Source organism: Cydia splendana, chromosome 1, assembly GCF_910591565.1.
Source record: "Cydia splendana chromosome 1, ilCydSple1.2, whole genome shotgun sequence".
Lineage (NCBI taxonomy): Eukaryota > Metazoa > Arthropoda > Insecta > Lepidoptera > Tortricidae > Cydia > Cydia splendana.
The window spans coordinates 32,803,260-32,820,604 of NC_085960.1; the positions used below are offsets into that span (position 1 = coordinate 32,803,260).

The window sequence follows — 17,345 nt, forward strand, 5'->3', positions numbered from 1 at the left end:
ATTTGCCGCCTTTTTCTACTGACAAGATCTGCTTGACCAGCTATAGAAGGTAGGTTCCTATAGAAGCGGTATACGCGTGCCTCCGTGAGGGACAAAACATACGCAATGCGACACTATGGTTGGTCGAATTTATTTGTTGCCCACCATAATCCATACTAAATTTACGGCGGGCAACAAATAAAATGTGAGACTGTGACAAGGACCAACAATAATTGCTCTTTCGCTGCTACTCCTACTGAAAGATACATATAAGACTATCCTGTTCGGTCACTTCCCCCCAACTTTCATGCCAGATCCAGCTATATACTAGATTCATGGGCAAGAGGTATAGCGAGAAGTACTCGCGCGAGCTGTAAACTCGTCGCGCCGGTATTTTTGCATATTATGCTTGCGCACAGATCAAATAACTGAAGTACTCCTTTAACCCTAAAGCCCCCTCCAGGCTATGCGCGTGAATCGCGGACGAAGCCGCGAACGCGAGTGTGTAGTCGATTTCGCTGTCTGCGAAAATCAACGCCACACTCGCGTTCGCGGCTTCTCGCCGCGATTCGCGCACGAGTGTGGAGGGGGCTTAACTGAAGTAAAGGCCCCAGTACACAATGGGCCATCGCCGGCCACTCCAAGGGACGCATTTATGCGTAAGAGGGAGCAAGTGATATTGCTATCTTATTCTACCGCATGGCTGCGTCCCTTGGAGTGGCCGGCGATGGCCCATTGTGTACTGGGGCCTTAAGAAACTTTGTTATCTGCCTCTCTATCGCTCTTACTAATTCAAGCGACCGAGAAGCAAATAAATCAAGGAAGTGGTTCGCGGGAATAAGTCAAGTGACTTGCGCAAGTGACTGTATTATGCTGGCTACATACGTAACATTAAATCGTAGCGATTAAACTGTGCAGTCCGATTTGCGCAGTTTTATCTGCCGTGTGTAAGACAAATCGTTGTCGATTATCGTTGATCGGTGGCAGTTGCAAATTATATTAGAAAAATCGTTGTCGATGCGTTTGCACAGTTTTATCGTTAGGCCCCGTTCGCACGGCAGCTTTTTCAACGCGCGTTAAAAAAGCGTTTGAATGACGCACATTGATGCACGGCTGTTAATCTACGTACAACGGAATGTGTACGATAGCGCCATGTTGCTTTTAGATGATACTGACAACTTGCCGCGCTCTGATTGGCCGATCGTCGCCTAAACGTCAGTTGTCAGTGGTTGTCGCCCATGTTTGTTGAAAACTTTGAACAGTTTAAATTATTTTCAATTGCAATAAAGTGTTGATCGAGTGAAGTTCTTGTACTTATCCTCTCCGCTTTATTTGTGATTCATCCATCACCCAGTTCTGCAAGCATTTATGCATTGTGCAAAATGTATTATCAGTGCTGTGTGTGTAAAACTCTGCGAAAGGACGCTTTTACTTTGTACCGTTTTCCTAGTACTGAGAAAAGACTCATTATGTGGTTGAAGTGTTTGGAAACAAATGGTTTTGGAAATATGTCGCCGGAGCAAGTTCGAAAAGCTTTTATTTGTGAGAAACACTTCGAACAGCGGTTTGTTTCGGCATCGACACGGCGTCTCAACGCGAAGGCTTATCCTTCGTTATTCAGTCAAGATGAGATTAACAGTGGGATCCCATCTCATGAAAATGCCGGTAAGTGTAGAAAATGATAAGAAGTGATATAATAAATCAGTCTAATCTAATTCGTATCATTTACGACCATAAAAGATAATGTCATAAACTTCTATGCAATTGATGACTCATGAATCACGGCATGGTGATTTTATTATGTGTAGGTAATACAAAGTGTTTGTTTATTCCTGTAATAAGAGCATATGTTTCTAGTAAGATAATTATTTCATGCGATCGATATTAATATCTTAACACTTGTGTGTTAATTTTAGCTTAGCATTTTTGTACTTCTTTGGGTAAAGATATCATTGGCAAGTGTTGCAGTCTTTTATTAATTATTTTATTTATATAGAAATTTCCCAATCCTAAAAAAACACCATGCAGAATTTGTAGATAAATAATACCACATTTCACTTTAGTTATTTAAAAATAATATTTTGTTATCAATTTTAGAAAACATGGATCCGCTGAAAGAACATGCATATGTTCGTAAATCACATGACGACCACACATACTGTCAACAAGTGCCTCAAAAAGGTTTGTTTAATTTTTCTGAAATGCATGATAGCCATGATAGATACTCAATTACATTTTAGGTGCAAATTAATGCCTTCTTATCAAAGACATTATTAATATTATTATGCACATATATATTTCATTAATGGTACTTAGATCTGCAAGCAATGTAAAGAATCAATTTCTTGTATTAAGGTCAGGCATGGCTAGTGTTTCCATGGGCAATATTTTTTTTTATAAAATATCACCACAAAAGTAAAAAAAAGTCAAAAGTATTTATTTGTCAAACATAAGTACAGGTCCCATATACATCACTGTATCACTATGTTGTGCCGTAAGGCATACAATTTTTCATTTATGGACTGTGACTGCATGCTGTGCGCAGTTACCATTAATTATCAAAATCATCTAACAAAAATTCACATACACTATAATTATATGTTATTAAATATTTATCATCCAAAATTATCATTTAAAAGTTAATTAAAATCTATTTATACATAATATGCTTTGTTATCTAAAAATTTAAATAACTTACTTTTGAAACTAATCATGTCATCTGTATTTCTTAGTTCAATAGGAATTTTATTAAAAAATTTGGCGCCATTTCAAATATACTTTTTCTAAATAACTCCGTTTTGGAAGGCAATGAATTTATTTTACCACTCTACCCTACCACAGTAATATTTCCAATAAGGAAACAAAACTGTCAGAGGAAGGACCTACATGCCTTACCAATATACGTACATTTTAATTACGCATGTATATAAGAAAAGCCAAAGTTATCCCATAGAAGTATTTCCGTAACTACCCATAACAAATTTGTAGCAATGTGCACTGTGTAGGTCCTTTGGAAGATATTTTATAATAATTATAAGCCCTTATTAACAATAATTTTCAACGGTTTTAATGTGTTTATTATGTATTTCTGTTTTAGCGTCTCCTGCCATTCCATCCACATCGGGGGTTAAATCAACCGCAGTGGGCCATACACCAAAACAGACTATGGGTAAGCTAAATAAATGAATATGACACTATTTCCTATGTATTTTAATATTATCACAAGTTATTAGTAAATCTTATAAAAAAAAATTAAAGTGCTATTTTATGTTACAGCCGTTTCTATAGCCACAGAACCTGTCCCGACAACTTCAGACATTGAAAAGGAGACCATGCCCGAACTATGCAGCAGCTTTATTACAGAACTTGTTGTAGCTGAGAAGGTTACAGCTTGTATTTCACCTAGTGTACAGTCACACAATGAAGGTTAGTGAATTCTTATCATTTTTACAAGCTTTTATTTACTTTCACCTGACCGTTGTCTGTGTGTAATCAAATCTTGCAAGTTAAATTTGATCCACTTACCGGTTTCCGATTGAGCTGAAATTTTACATACATATGTAAGTCGGGTGACAATGCAATATTATGGTGTCATCGAGGTGATCTGATGATGGAGACCGGAGGTGGCCATAGGAACTCCGTGATAAAACAACGAAACCTAATTGTGTTTGGGGTTCTTAGAATTGTCTCGATGAGTATTCGTTGCTTGTGGAAAAAAAAGTACAGTCGGCGATAAAAGCTTGTACCAAAAATGAAATTTTGGCCAAAAACTTATTTTGTGTTATTGTATGGCAGTGACAGTACATATAATAGTACTTAATCATTTTTAAAGCAATGGCAATATTTTATGTTATTGTATGGCAATGACAGTGTTTACATAAAATAGTACTTAAACTTAATCATTTTTAAAGCAAAGGCAATATACCTATTCCCCACTATCATTTGAAACTTTATTACAATGTGATAGAGTTCAATTTTACACAATTTCTAACACTCTTATGCCCATTATAGGGTTATCTCACTCTGTCTTTCGCGTTATGAATATGATGATAGTCACTGAGTAATGAAAAATCAAATCAAATAAATGTGTCATTCTATTTTAAGTGCTCAGAATCACGAAGTCTCTCTGTTCTAATAGGAGAAAAAAAGCCCCAAGGTTTATATTCCTATTTCGTTACCATTTTCCATACTAAGTGAATGGAAATTTAATAATTTCAGAAGTCAATTTGTGTAACTAGTAATTTTAATGAAACTAAGTTTTACCTGTTCAGGTCTCGAAATTCTTGAATAACGATCATCATGTGTAAGTCTAACTAGAGTATGCCCCGTGCGAGCCTGCTAGAACTGAGGCATGATCCATATGTGTGAGACTGATTGTTTCATAATTGTTATTTCTGTTTCAGCAGTCTTTGTAACAACTGCTGAAGCTGCAATCAAACAATCAAATGCTGAAGAGCAGCAGATTTTGCCAGAAGCAAATATTCCAGAATGTGTTGCGGTTGAGGAGGTTACCTCTACCAATTCACCAAGGGAACAGTCTCAAGTTCAAAGTTAGTATTTACCTTGACAATATTTATATTTGATATTTTAGCCGCAATTTGTACATTGTAGTACAATTAAGTATAAAGTACCTGGGAGATTGAGTTTTGCTCGGAAAACATATAAAAACGCTTTACACACTAATTCAATCGTCCTAACTGGCATCCTAACTAAACAAATGGTTCTAGTTAGTGCAGTCAGAGTCTTACTAAACGCAGTTACAAAGAACCGTGTCCCGATTTGGGCCATGGTGCGTCCATTAATGAATCGCATACTAACGGATAGGGGTTTACGAGTACATTCACGGAAAAATAGTTTCATTGTTAATCAAAGTGGGCATATGATTATAGGCAACCCAACACTGGTGGCTTAATTGCCGTTTATGTCTGAAGATTCTTCAAGGATATTGTCAAATCTTATAAAATATGTCTCCCATTTCTGTTCATAGACGTTTTATTATTGTGTTAGATGCCTTGCATACTCTTATTACCAAATAATGGGCTAATTTGGTTAATTTTTTTTAATGAGTATTTCGGAACTTATGTACGAAATATCATTTGATATTTGCCAGTCGCTTTTCGGTGAAGGAAAAACATCGTGAGGAAACCGGACTAATCCCAATAAGGCCTAGTTTCCCCTCTGGGTTGGAAGGTCAGATGGCAGTCGCTTTCGTAAAAACTAGTGCCTACGTCAAATCATGGGATTAGTTGTCAAGCGGACCCCAGGCTCCCATGAGCCGTGGCAAAATGCCGGGATAACGCGAGGAAGAAGGAGAATGCGCTAATTTGGCCCGGTAGCAACGAAATCATACCGTATACCCAAAAGAAGGGGAGAGGGGAAATAGTCGGCTCCCCAGGTCTAATCTATGCTATATTTCTTCATTTTATTAGCAATAAGGGCAAGTTATATATCATTTTTGTATAATTTAGAGACGAGGAATTCATTTTTGAAATAATCGTTATACCTTTTCATACAAATAAACTGAATTTTGCACAAAAAATGAATATTATATGTATTTTTAGGACAATTTTGGCCTTTACAATCACAGTGTAGTGATTTATACTAAATAAAATATTGGACAATTTAGCTCATTTATTCCTCATTCTAAAAAGTATCACTTTATAATAGGCACTCATATATTTTTTGTGAATAATAATTTGTAGCGCGCGGCGGTAACGATTTCCATTTAAATTGAATTATGGCCAAAGTCAAACATTTTAAAATGTTAAAAAAAAACTGAATCTGTCATTTGAAAAGTATGAATACAATGTTTCAATATTTTACAGATAAATTACATAGGCCAAGCAATAAGAAGGTATAGAGGGAAATGCTAGGAACACAATTTTTGACTCCGTAACTTTGTTTGGACTAGTTAGGAGGTGAACATATCAAAAGTCCCCGGCCGTAGCCCCGGTGCTGGGGGTAGAGGGGGAAAAGAAGGTCTCATTTTTCGGTTTTTCACTTATATCTTGGAAACTTTGCGTCTTAGCGACATGACTACTAAGACAAACTAAAAGCTGATAATTCTTTTTACAAGTTTTATTAAGTCAAGTTTTTCGATATCTTAAATAGTTTTTGAGATATCCGCTCTTGAAAGTTTATTTTAGGGCTTTCAATTTTATCTTGATATCTACATTAGTGAAGCTGATAGGCCGTGTTTGGTATCATTTGTTTGGGGGGGGATGTCGCTAAGACGCAAAGTTTCCAAGATATCAGTGAAAAACCGAAAAATTAGACCTGCTTACCCCCCTCTACCCCCCAGCACCGGGGCTACAGCCGGGGACTTTTGATATGTTCACCTCCCAACTAGTCTAAACAAAGTTACGGAGCCAAAAATTGTGTTCCTAGCATTTCGATATAGGCTATGCACTATATCTAATGATATATAAGTTACTTCGGGACGCGACATGGCCCAGAACCCATACTATCCGGAATACGGTTCTTTACGATTTAGGAAGGATTTTGGATTAAGTAAGTGTTAGTGTCCGACCGAAACATGTTTTTTTGCCGAAACCGAAACCGAAACCGAATGTTCGGCTTTGGCTCTAGTTTCGGCCGAAACCGAAACCGAAACCGAAACCGAACCTTTTGTAGACTTGTTAAAATCGTTAAAAAAATGTCATAAAACCGCTTTTACACACATATTATGGAGCTGTCAACACCCAATGTCCTTGAAATTGACGTTACTTTAGCAGTTTTTTAAGAAAATTACTAGAGTTAGACCAAGATGATTCTGCAACGATTTTGACAACACACGCAGTGCAAGTGTTATTATAAACGTCAAAACTTCTATGAAATTATTACGTATAAATAACATTTGCACTAGTTGCACTGCGTATGCTATCAAAATAATTGCAGAATTTTCTTAGTCTAACTCTATTCATTCACCAGTCAAGTAAACATGTAGATACAGGGTCAACCAAAACAAAAACGCGAGCGCAGCGAGCGCGAAATTTTTTGTTAAAATATCGCAAGGCCGGGTACCGATCTTCACCTGGGCCTAAAAGTCCGAAGTACCCCAGTGAGGCGAACTTTCATGCGAAGTCAAAGCCGTGCTTCAGGGTTCAGGATAAGTAGTTGAGCACAAACTCCAACCAACGTCCATTGTATTAAAAAGCGAGATATTTCCTTGAGCGCTGGTGGCCTAGCGGTAAGAGCGTGCGACTTTCAATCCGAAGGTCGCAGGTATAAACCCCGGCTCGTACCAATGAGTTTTTCGGAACTTATAGGTATACGAAATATCATTTGATATTTACTATTTGCTTTTCGGTGAAGGAAAAACATCGTGAGGAAGCCGGACTAGTAGTAGTAGTAGTACTAGTAGTAGTAGTAAACTCTTACGTACTACTACTAGTCCCGATAAGGCCTAGTTTACTCTCTGGGTTCGAAGGTCAGTCTGATGGCAGTCGCTTTCGTAAAAACTAGTGCCTACGCCAATTCTTGGGATTAGTTGTCAATTGGACCCCAGGCTCCCATGAGCCGTGGCAAAAATTCCGGGATTACGCGAGGAAGATGATGAGTTTTCTTATTATTCCTTTGCCCAGGCCCAGTAACATGCGACAGTGCTATTTCATTTACTCCGATACAATTAGACAGTGTGCGTGCTATAGGTATTAACAGCCTCTTAAGACTGCGTCTAGTGGCGCCCTCATTAGTAGAATTGTTTTGATAATAAACCAATTAATTACTGTACCTATACATGAATCAGTATATTATGTAGGTACATATTAATATTGTTGTCCTACTTATTCCCCAACTTTTGGTCTTTGTCACATAGTTTAGTTTCATAGTACGAAGTACCATTTCGTAAGTTTCGGCCCGGCCGAAAGGTTCGGCCGTTTTTTGGCCGAAACCGAAACTACAGCCGAAACATGATTTTTTGGCCGAAACTGGCCGAAACCGAAACCGAAACCGAACCTTCGGTCGGACACTAGTAAGTGTCCACATAAAAATTTCCTAAATTAAATTAAATGCTTATATTTTTCAGGTGTTGTTGAAGTTAAAGTTCAAAGTGCGAAAAGGCCACAGAAGCAGAGGAAACGATTGATTGGGAAATTAATGAACCTGACACCAACGGGCCGAATGATATACGACGAATATAAAAAATCTAAACGTCAGGCAGATTTTTACCACAGGGCTAAGAGGGCCTTGAAATTCAACAAAGAGAAATCCTTTCAAGAATTGACAAAAGACATGAATCCGTATGCGAAAACTATTTTGAAAATGCAAATCAACCTTTGCAATAAAAATAAGAAAGGGCGTCGATTTTCATTGGAAGAAAAACTAATAGCACTGTCGATAATGAAACAAAGCCCTAAGTGCTATAGGTTCCTGCACAAAATTTTTATCCTGCCGTCGCGATCGACTCTAAATAAAATGGTTGCAGGACTTAAGATCGAGTCTGGGATTTGTCCTCAAGTATTTGAAGTAATAAGAAGAGAGGTATGTATCTACGTCATAAAATCTTAGGATCTACATTAAGTAATTGATAACTGAGTTAAACAATATCATGAAATCATAATTTTTAATAAAAAATACATTGCGAAGATTGTAAAAAAAAAACTAAAGCAAAAAAGGCATATTAAATTTGAACTTTCGTATTTTGATCACATATTAAAACAGTTAAGACCTGGTCTTACGCGAATTTATTGTGTAACCTTAATTTCCGACGTTTCGACACAGGTTTCAGTGGTCGTGGTCGCAGCTAACTGATGTCCTAGTAAAAAAAAATCGCGTTGGACCCGGTTTTAAATATATTTTAATAAAAGGAATATTGTTTTCATTTTGTTGAAAATTATAGAGTTTCATTGTTGACCGAAGCGAAGCGAAGGTCTACGTTTTGACTCGGGCATTTTGCTTTCGTATGTCCGGATGTTCTCCTCTACAGGTCGCAATTCTTAACCGATTCTCGTGAAATTTTGTGACCGAATTTTATGACTAAATACATTTTTTTTGTCAATCCGGTTTTTAGAAATTTTTAAAAATGGCGGAGTCGTGATACCTGGCGCCTAAACAAATAGTCGTATCGATATCATAAGACTTTTTTCTTTTTGAAACATGTTTACAGAGTTAATAGCAAAAAATGCAGAAAAAAATTATCGCTGGTTTAGTCGGTATTTAGATATTTAATTTTAACTAATTTTAATTTGAGAAGGAGTAGCTAAATTTCGTCAACCCATCTAAGAACTATTTGGCTCAGTTTGTAAACGTTCGCTTTTTCTGTTTGTACAGAGGGTCTGGGTTCGATCCCCAGTAATTGTATGCTGGGATATTATAACTTTTTGTATTTTTTTACACATAAATTTCGTATTGTTTTTCTTTAATTTACTATACACCGTGTTTTTATTGAATTCCGTTAACTTCGGGGTATAGTTAAGTACGTTTATAAGAACTAAATGGCATAGTTAATTTTCAAAAAAAAATTTTTTTTTTTGTTTTCTTTTTTGTTTTTTTTTTTGTTTAAAAAGTAATTAAATGTAGCATATAGCGTTGTTGTAACACGGGCATTACATTTAACTCAACCAAACAATTGAAATCTGTGACATATCAATGTCATTTCGTACCTCAATCGACCGAGATTGTACTTAAGTTTAGTAGCAAATGTATGAACTCATTCTAAACACTAATCAATATGTAAGCCGGCCCTAAGGCAAGTGTACACGCTTGTAGAGGCCTTATAGTAAAAAAATAAATTATGGATTATCTCCGAAATGGACTTAATTAGAACATCGGTGTCTTTGAGAAAGTTACTTGATTTAAGCTCAGGAATGCACCCTTGAAATTAACGGAAATAAAAAAAAACACGGTGTATTTAAAGCTCTTAGCACCATGTTATTTCAAGCTCTGCTCGCGAGGTCTACAGCTCACAGAGCCACTAGTAATAATTGTAATTTAAAAGGGACCTTGACCCGCGCTGTGAGTCATTCTTGGCTGTCCATCGAAATTGAACGCAGCAAGTGTGATAGGTACCTTTTCACTGGCGGTTTATTTAGTAGTTTCATATTGTGTTGAATTTTAGATTTATTAAGGGATCTTAGATATAATTTAGTTTTATTTATATATATACATTTAGTTAAATGTTTTTAACGCTTATCTATGTATTTAAATTTCAGACCGAAAAATGGAGCTACAAAAAAAAACTGTGTTCAGTCATATTTGACGAAATGTCTTTAGAGGCTGGCTTGTCTTATGACAAAAACAAAGATAAAATTAATGGGTTAGTAGAGCTTGGCGAGAGAAAAAATGATTTCGCTGATCATGCCCTCGTGTTTATGTTGAGAGGAGCTGTCCACAAGTGGCAGCAGCCAATAGCCTTTTATTTTTGCCAAGGCGCTACTAAAGGCACAGAATTAAAAAGTATACTCGTGGATATTATCACAGCGGTTGTAGGATGCGGGTTAAAGCCGATATCCCTTATTTGCGACCAAGGGTCAGCTTTCCAAGCGGCTCTAAATTGCCTGAAGGCTGACACAGCGCGTGACCAATTACTGACAAATCAGGAACCAGGTTAGTAGTACTTATAGGTTTAATAACACTTTGAATTGATGTATGTTAAATAATTCTTCAAGGCTTAATTTTTTTTACCATAGCGCGGGGCAGATCATTGCAAAGCCATCGTAAAACAGTTGTAACTCGAAAATAGAATAAGATATTTCAAAGGTGTGATATTTGAAGTGTTTTTTTAATTTTCTGTGTTTTTTTTAGATGGCACAGTAACAATAAACGAAGTCAAACTGATGGTTATATTCGACCCTCCTCATCTTATTAAAGGATTGAGAAATAATTTTTTGAATAAAGACATTTCCTTTGAAGGAAAATTATCCACATGGAGAGACATCGTGGATGTATACGAAACGGACTGCAATAATATGGAAACAAGAATGCTGCATAAGTTAAATGACCAGCATGTGATACCTGAAAAAATTAAAAAGATGAAGGTTGGTGCCGATTTTTACTAAGACTGCGCAGAGCGTCAAGTGACGCCCTCATTAGGGGGTTTGTGTTTTCTAATAAACCAATTAATTTCTGTATAAATAAGTATATATTAGTGTTGTCCTACTTATACCACAATAATTAATCTGTGATATAGTTTTATATGTTACTTACTTTTGACTTCATCACTTGAACGGAAAAAAGTGGCCACCATTTGCCATTTAGATGATGTAGCAAAATAAAGCTATGAGACAATAATGATTATAATGAACAAAAGTTGGTGAAATCAATAGGGCTACAATTTTAATATATATACTTACACTTACTGGATTATAGACAAATGGATTGGTTTATTAGAAAACACAATAATGAGGGCGTCACTGACTCACTTGACAGTCGATACCCTCTCAATGTGTGAAATCTAGTATAACTAAAGATTTTCTTATACAATCAACTAGCATATGCTTTACCTATGTACTGTAGTAAATGGTTCCGTCCTTATAATCAGCCTATAGATGCATTGAGAATGTTATGACCAGTTGGAATATTTTAATGATTTTATATCCTAATACTCAAGTAATTTATACTACATTCACATTGCTGCATTTTATCCGCTAAAATATAGTTTGGTTATTGGTATTTTAATATATTAACGATATATTACATATTGAGTACTGAAATATATATTTCTTTTCAGGTCAAGAACTGTGTAAAAGTATTTAGTTACACACTGTCTTCGGCTCTATCTTACACAGCCAACTTCTGTAAGTAATTAATTTTTCTCCTTTTCACTAACATAAATAGTTAGGTACCCATTTGTAGAATGCAAGAGTAAAAATATAGTTATACTGGGTGTGGCCTGTAACATGAGCAAATAATTAAAACATAGACTCTACTCCTTAAACGGTGACACTTTTGTTCAACAACTTTTAAAAATTATGAAGTATTTTGACTCCCTATTTTTCATACAAAATAAATATTATCTTCAATGGACGCCATCGCCGCGCCATATCATTGTGATAGACGTTGCTTGTCACGCCTTAAACATAACAAAATTCGCAATACATTGCGTCTTAGAATAAACTTTAAAGTGTATTAGAAATCAAACCACAAGTTATTTTTTAAAGTCGCTGAACAAATGTTGGTCAGTATGAGGAGTACAGCCTACAGTTTAATTTTTTGCTCATATTACAGGCCACACCCGGTATATAGGTACATATCTAGATTAATATCCGGTAGACCGAGAAGACTCAGAACACGAATCCCTACTTATATTATATGCGAAAATATTTGTCTGTCTGTTGCTATAAAGTGCTGCAGGGAATGAAATGAAATTTATGAAGATAGAACAATAGGTATAGATAGTGAATACTATTGATGATAAAGTACCTACTTGAACTTCACAAATCTATTATGCATAAAATAAACAAATATGGTCATTTTCTTGTTTTTAGCTCACTATGCGGACGGCAGACCTGTGAGTGAAACATTAAGAAACACTGCTGAAACAGTTTTGTTCTTTGATAAATTGTTTGATAGCATCAACGGATCAGCAACCTATTCACAAAAGAAAGGAAAAGAGCTACGCTGTGCAGTGACAGAAAAATCTAAGCACCATGAATTTTGGCCGGAGAGCATCGAGAAACTGGAAAAAATTAAATATGTAGATTCCAAGGGAAATCCGAAATCCGTGCCTTCCTTAAAAAACTTTATTGCCACGGTAAAAACATTCATGAAGCTGTGGCAGTTTTTTAAGAGCAAAAATATGACAATAATGCGCCCAAGGTTCTTCAATTCAGATCCAATTGAAAACTTCTTTGGCCAAGTCAGGGCCTATAATTATAGGAACAACGACCCCAACTGCCACAGTTTCAAGAACACCTTTAAATCATTATTGATTACTAGAATGATAAAGTTTCATGGTGACGCTTATAATTGTGAGGATGACTCGGCAGACCAAATAATTAATTTAAAATCATTATTTGAAGATAGTGAAACTGCTAGGGTCGAGCCGGGTCATCCCAAAGTAGGAGATGTAGAAGATACTGTAGAAGAGGCCCAACGGGAGCAACTAAATGTTCTCCATTCGCGAGCGTACACTGCTGGATGGGTGGTAACAAAAACAATGCAGAAATATAATAATCAATGTGACAGTTGCAGAAAAAGCCTTACTACTAAAGAAGGCGCAATCCACAAATGGATTCATCAAAGAGAGTATGATGCCGCCACGAAACGCCTTACTTACCCATCCAGAGGTGCTGTTCGGTGTTTCGGTACAATTATTAAAGAAACAAACGGATTCTTGGAACACCGAGCCCATGAATTAAATCTGACGGCCAAAATTATGGAAAAAATTTTGTTCAACAATCCATTTAGTTTCTTTAAATGTACCACACACCGTGAAATTTTGTCATATTTTATTTCCGTGACAGTAAAGTTCTCGATTACAAATTGGTGCAATAACATTAATAAAATATTAAAAGGAACGGATATTGTGCGGATAAAAAACCGCACTTTGCCTGCGATGCAGCAGAAAGCTTTTTTAAAATATAAGAAAAGACTGAGGAATAAATCGTTTAATAAATAAAATTGTGTTTTATTTAAATTATTGCGACAAGTGTAGTTCCCGGCATTTAAATTGAACACTGACTCAATTTTACTGTATAAGTCGGTGTTCAATTTAAATGCCGGGAACTATATCAATTATAAGTATTAATTTCCTAAGGAGGGGGGGGGGGCTGGTCACGCAAGGTTGGCTGTATACGTTACGTCCTTTGCTACGCATCAATTCAAAATTTAAAAAAAAGAAACGTCATACATGACTAGGAGTACAGATAAAATATACTTGTCTAACGTACATAGTCTTTGTTCCCGAGTTGGCGGTCTGATCTCTTTGTAGTCTGTGACGCACATGGATAACCATGTATGTATTCACACGAAGGCGGTTTTTAAGCGCGGCGCTTTTTTATCGAGCACTGTTCGATTTTCGGCGTTGAGCGTTGGCGTCAAATTGAATAGAGCATACGGAACTCCGTGTATCTGTTCTCACAAGCGTTAAAAAAGCGCCGGCGCTGCTGTCAGTTGGCTGTCAAGTGTAAATTTTTGGTGTCAATCGTCAAGATTATAATTAGTTTCACCTTAAAAATATCAACTTATGCTTACAAATTCCTGAAATATTCAAGCTATATTCAAATAATACGTCGTAATAGCAAATAAAGTATGGCTTTGCTGAGATGCGTACGTGGCAGTACGACTCACAAGTGATTTTTAAGCGTTCATATGAACACAAATATTGGAAACGGTAAAAAAGCGCCAACGTCGGGTTTTAACGCAACGCTTTTTAAGCTGTCGTGCGAATGGGGCCTTAAAGTTGGTCAAGCAGATCTTGGCAGTAGAAAAAGGCGGCAAATTTGAAAAATGTAGGCGCGAAGGGACTTCGTCTCATTGAAAATTTGAATTTCGTGCCTTTTTCTACTGACAAGATTTGCTTGAATGTCTATATGTTAGTTATTGTCAGGAGAAGTTTCTTATGACAGAAAAAAATAAGATAGTTGCGCGGAACATTAGAAAATTTAAGAAAACTTAACTACCATATTAACTTTGATGACATGGATAACATGTTTCTTGCGTGAGCTTCTGCGGAGAACTGACAATCGACGCCGATATCGGAGGCGTGTGGAGGCGCTAGGAACGGTTCCCCTATCTTTGGCATATTTTTTTTTGTAATAATTCTATTGTGCATAATACCTTTAGGCATAACATACTGTTAGAATAAACTCACTTGGTACTGGATTGTTGCGCATACATACTGTGACGTCTAGGTTCTGTTGTATTACAAGGTGATAAATAAAACTCAGTTGGTCAGTCACGTGTGCTCCGCGACCCGCCTGTACGCCATGACAGTTGACAACAGAATGTCGACTTGCAGGTAGTTCGCATTGCACTTTTATTGTATAAACGTCACATCTCTTCCTTTTTATAATGATTTATTTAATTTATTTTTTGCGTTAGCCATGCAACAATAGTTCAGTCATCTCACATCTGTTTATCTTATAACTGCTAGGTTAATTTAGATTCTAATTCCGACATACTACCACCGGTTCGGAAAACAGCGTTAACCTCAGACCCGAGAAGAACCGGCGGAAGAAACTCGGCGAGGTGTGGATATATTCATTTCTCAACAGTTCAACAATAAACATTATTTAACAATATAACCTTGGAATATTTACACTATTCCTAGTATCTCTCTCAGTTGCTTAGCGGTCAGCTGGAAGAGATCCTTTAAAGGGATGAGTTTGCCTTTGTACACATTTATTCTATTCTCTTATTGTTATGTACTTGTTTAGCGTAATAAAGTGTTTTAATACAATTATGGTTTTACTTTTACAATATCAGTCTCTCTCCTTCTCCTTTTTTCAGTTTTGAATTTTGAGTCTGCTTTCTTTTATTCAAAATGATAATAACTCGAGGTTTAAATATCTTACGAGTTTAACCTTAATTGATACATATTTTCTTTGGATGCTTACACTTTTCTAGGTATTTTCATTAGCGTTCAAGCTATATACATGTTTCACACAATTAATACCTATTTCGTGAATTTCCAATAAAATTGTAACATACAGGTCGCTTTCCAATAACATCTCGTACATGTACATTATTTATTGGCAACAACTGATTTCCTCACTTTTACTTGGCTGTTTGATAGGTAATATAGTATAATATATAGATATAATGCAATTTATAATATACGTAAATGGTCCAATGTTAAGTAAGGTAAAAAGTCATACCAGATATCACAACCTATTTAGTTTTACTTGTGTACTGGTATGTTATTTACGCAAACCATGATCTATACAAATAGATTTCTATTACTCGGGTAAAATGATGTAGGTACCTACATATTTGACCGTTATTATTATAAATTGCATTGGATACATTATTTTATTACCGTTTTTTAATTATAATACTTGCTGAATACAGTATTGACCTCAATTATATTCAAGTATGGTATACCGACCTACTGTTAATCTAGCAACTTAATGTTACTTATACAATGAATGATATTATTTATGTTATGAAAACAACTTTAATCCCTGCTTACAATTGGAAGTTGATTTTAGCCTTGACTATAGTCTACAGTAGCCCTTGACTACAATATACACAGCCTTAATTTGACCATGGTTACAGTCACATTAATATATTTTTTTTTATAGACATTTTGCTTCCCTTAGGTTCAATTACTTACAGATATATTATAGAGCAAAACTAGCACCTGTGTATGTTCATTTTGATGGTGGCATATATTGTTTAACTCTAATTATGTATATTTTACAAGGAACCAATGGAATTTCATTACCATGAACATTTACTTTATTATTATTCCGTTGCTTTAATAAAACCCTAGGCCATTTTGGGTTTTAGTTCATACTTGGTACTTAGTACCTGTACGATAATTAAACAACGACTTAAGTAAATAACTCTTTGATAATATATATGTACTCTTGCAAATATAGAGGCTCGATCTGCAACCTCAATTTACAAGGTTTGTTTGATTTTGTTAGTTTCAACCTCAACTAGGCAAACTGCAATTTGGTGCAATCAAGATCACGTTTGGTCCTTACGTTTTTATACGTACACAGTATAAATTTCCCACTAACGTGCCTTTTTATTACACTTAATTAAAACTCATCTCTATCTGGGTAACTGTCCGATATTGACGCCATCGCTTGGCCGTCCATTTTACGGATTTGGTTACTATGTTCGTATGTGTATGTTTTCACTATTAGGAACAAGTCATATATAAAGTAGCGCAGTGGGAGTGCAAGGTTTCACGCATCGTCACTGATTGGTACTTTGTATTTTTTTCAGCATTTACTTTAGATACCTACACAATGTGTGGCATTGTGACGGACCCAGCGTCTATTTATTTACCTTAAATTGACCTTTGACCTGATTGTAAATTTATAGAATTACTATTGTGTTCTTTTGGCACTAAAATTAGTTGATTGGCTTTAGGTAATTTATTTATTTTTAAAATTATTGTGTTCTTTTGGCACTAAAATTAGTTGATTGGCTTTAGGTAATTTATTTATTTTTGGACTTTAATTTAGTCGGCCCGTCGACTTTTATCGGTACTGATTTAGTCCTAGTGCAGCTTTGCATTTTGAATTGGCCTTTGTAGGCACATTTATCACATGCCGGCACATTTTATCTTTTAGGGGGAAGGCGGCGCCATTATCGCAATCCTGTCTACCTGTTTGTTATGTTTGCCCAAAAACTCTTTCAGTTGCCTCCTAACATTTTATCAAATTTGTTCCCATAATCACTTGTTTATTGTAACTGAAACCCCTAGATTCAATATTTTCCTTTAGATCGGCGGAGGCTCAATTTTCCGC

At 36.0% G+C, this 17,345-nt stretch overlaps 2 protein-coding genes across 3 annotated transcripts; both read left to right on the plus strand.

Annotated features, from left to right (window-relative positions):
* The first annotated feature begins 1,123 nt into the window (after positions 1 to 1,123).
* On the plus strand, positions 1,124 to 8,559 carry LOC134805493 (uncharacterized). Of its 2 annotated transcripts, none has more exons than XM_063778799.1 (6): positions 1,124 to 1,644; positions 2,077 to 2,160; positions 3,077 to 3,148; positions 3,256 to 3,405; positions 4,383 to 4,529; positions 8,006 to 8,559. In XM_063778799.1, exons 1-6 carry the CDS (start codon positions 1,362 to 1,364, stop codon positions 8,485 to 8,487), a joined length of 1,218 nt encoding a protein of 405 aa, XP_063634869.1. In that variant the 5' UTR covers positions 1,124 to 1,361; the 3' UTR covers positions 8,488 to 8,559. The 2 variants fall into 2 exon arrangements, with proteins under 2 accessions (XP_063634869.1, XP_063634893.1); XM_063778823.1 differs by having other exon boundaries at positions 4,386 to 4,529.
* A 219-nt stretch (positions 8,560 to 8,778) lies between these two features.
* On the plus strand, positions 8,779 to 13,605 carry LOC134805587 (uncharacterized). The gene is made up of 4 exons (XM_063778887.1): positions 8,779 to 10,524; positions 10,723 to 10,955; positions 11,648 to 11,714; positions 12,405 to 13,605. The coding sequence occupies exons 1-4, from the start codon at positions 10,095 to 10,097 to the stop codon at positions 13,535 to 13,537; spliced, it is 1,863 nt and encodes a 620-aa protein (XP_063634957.1). The 5' UTR covers positions 8,779 to 10,094; the 3' UTR covers positions 13,538 to 13,605.
* The last annotated feature ends 3,740 nt before the right edge of the window (positions 13,606 to 17,345 follow it).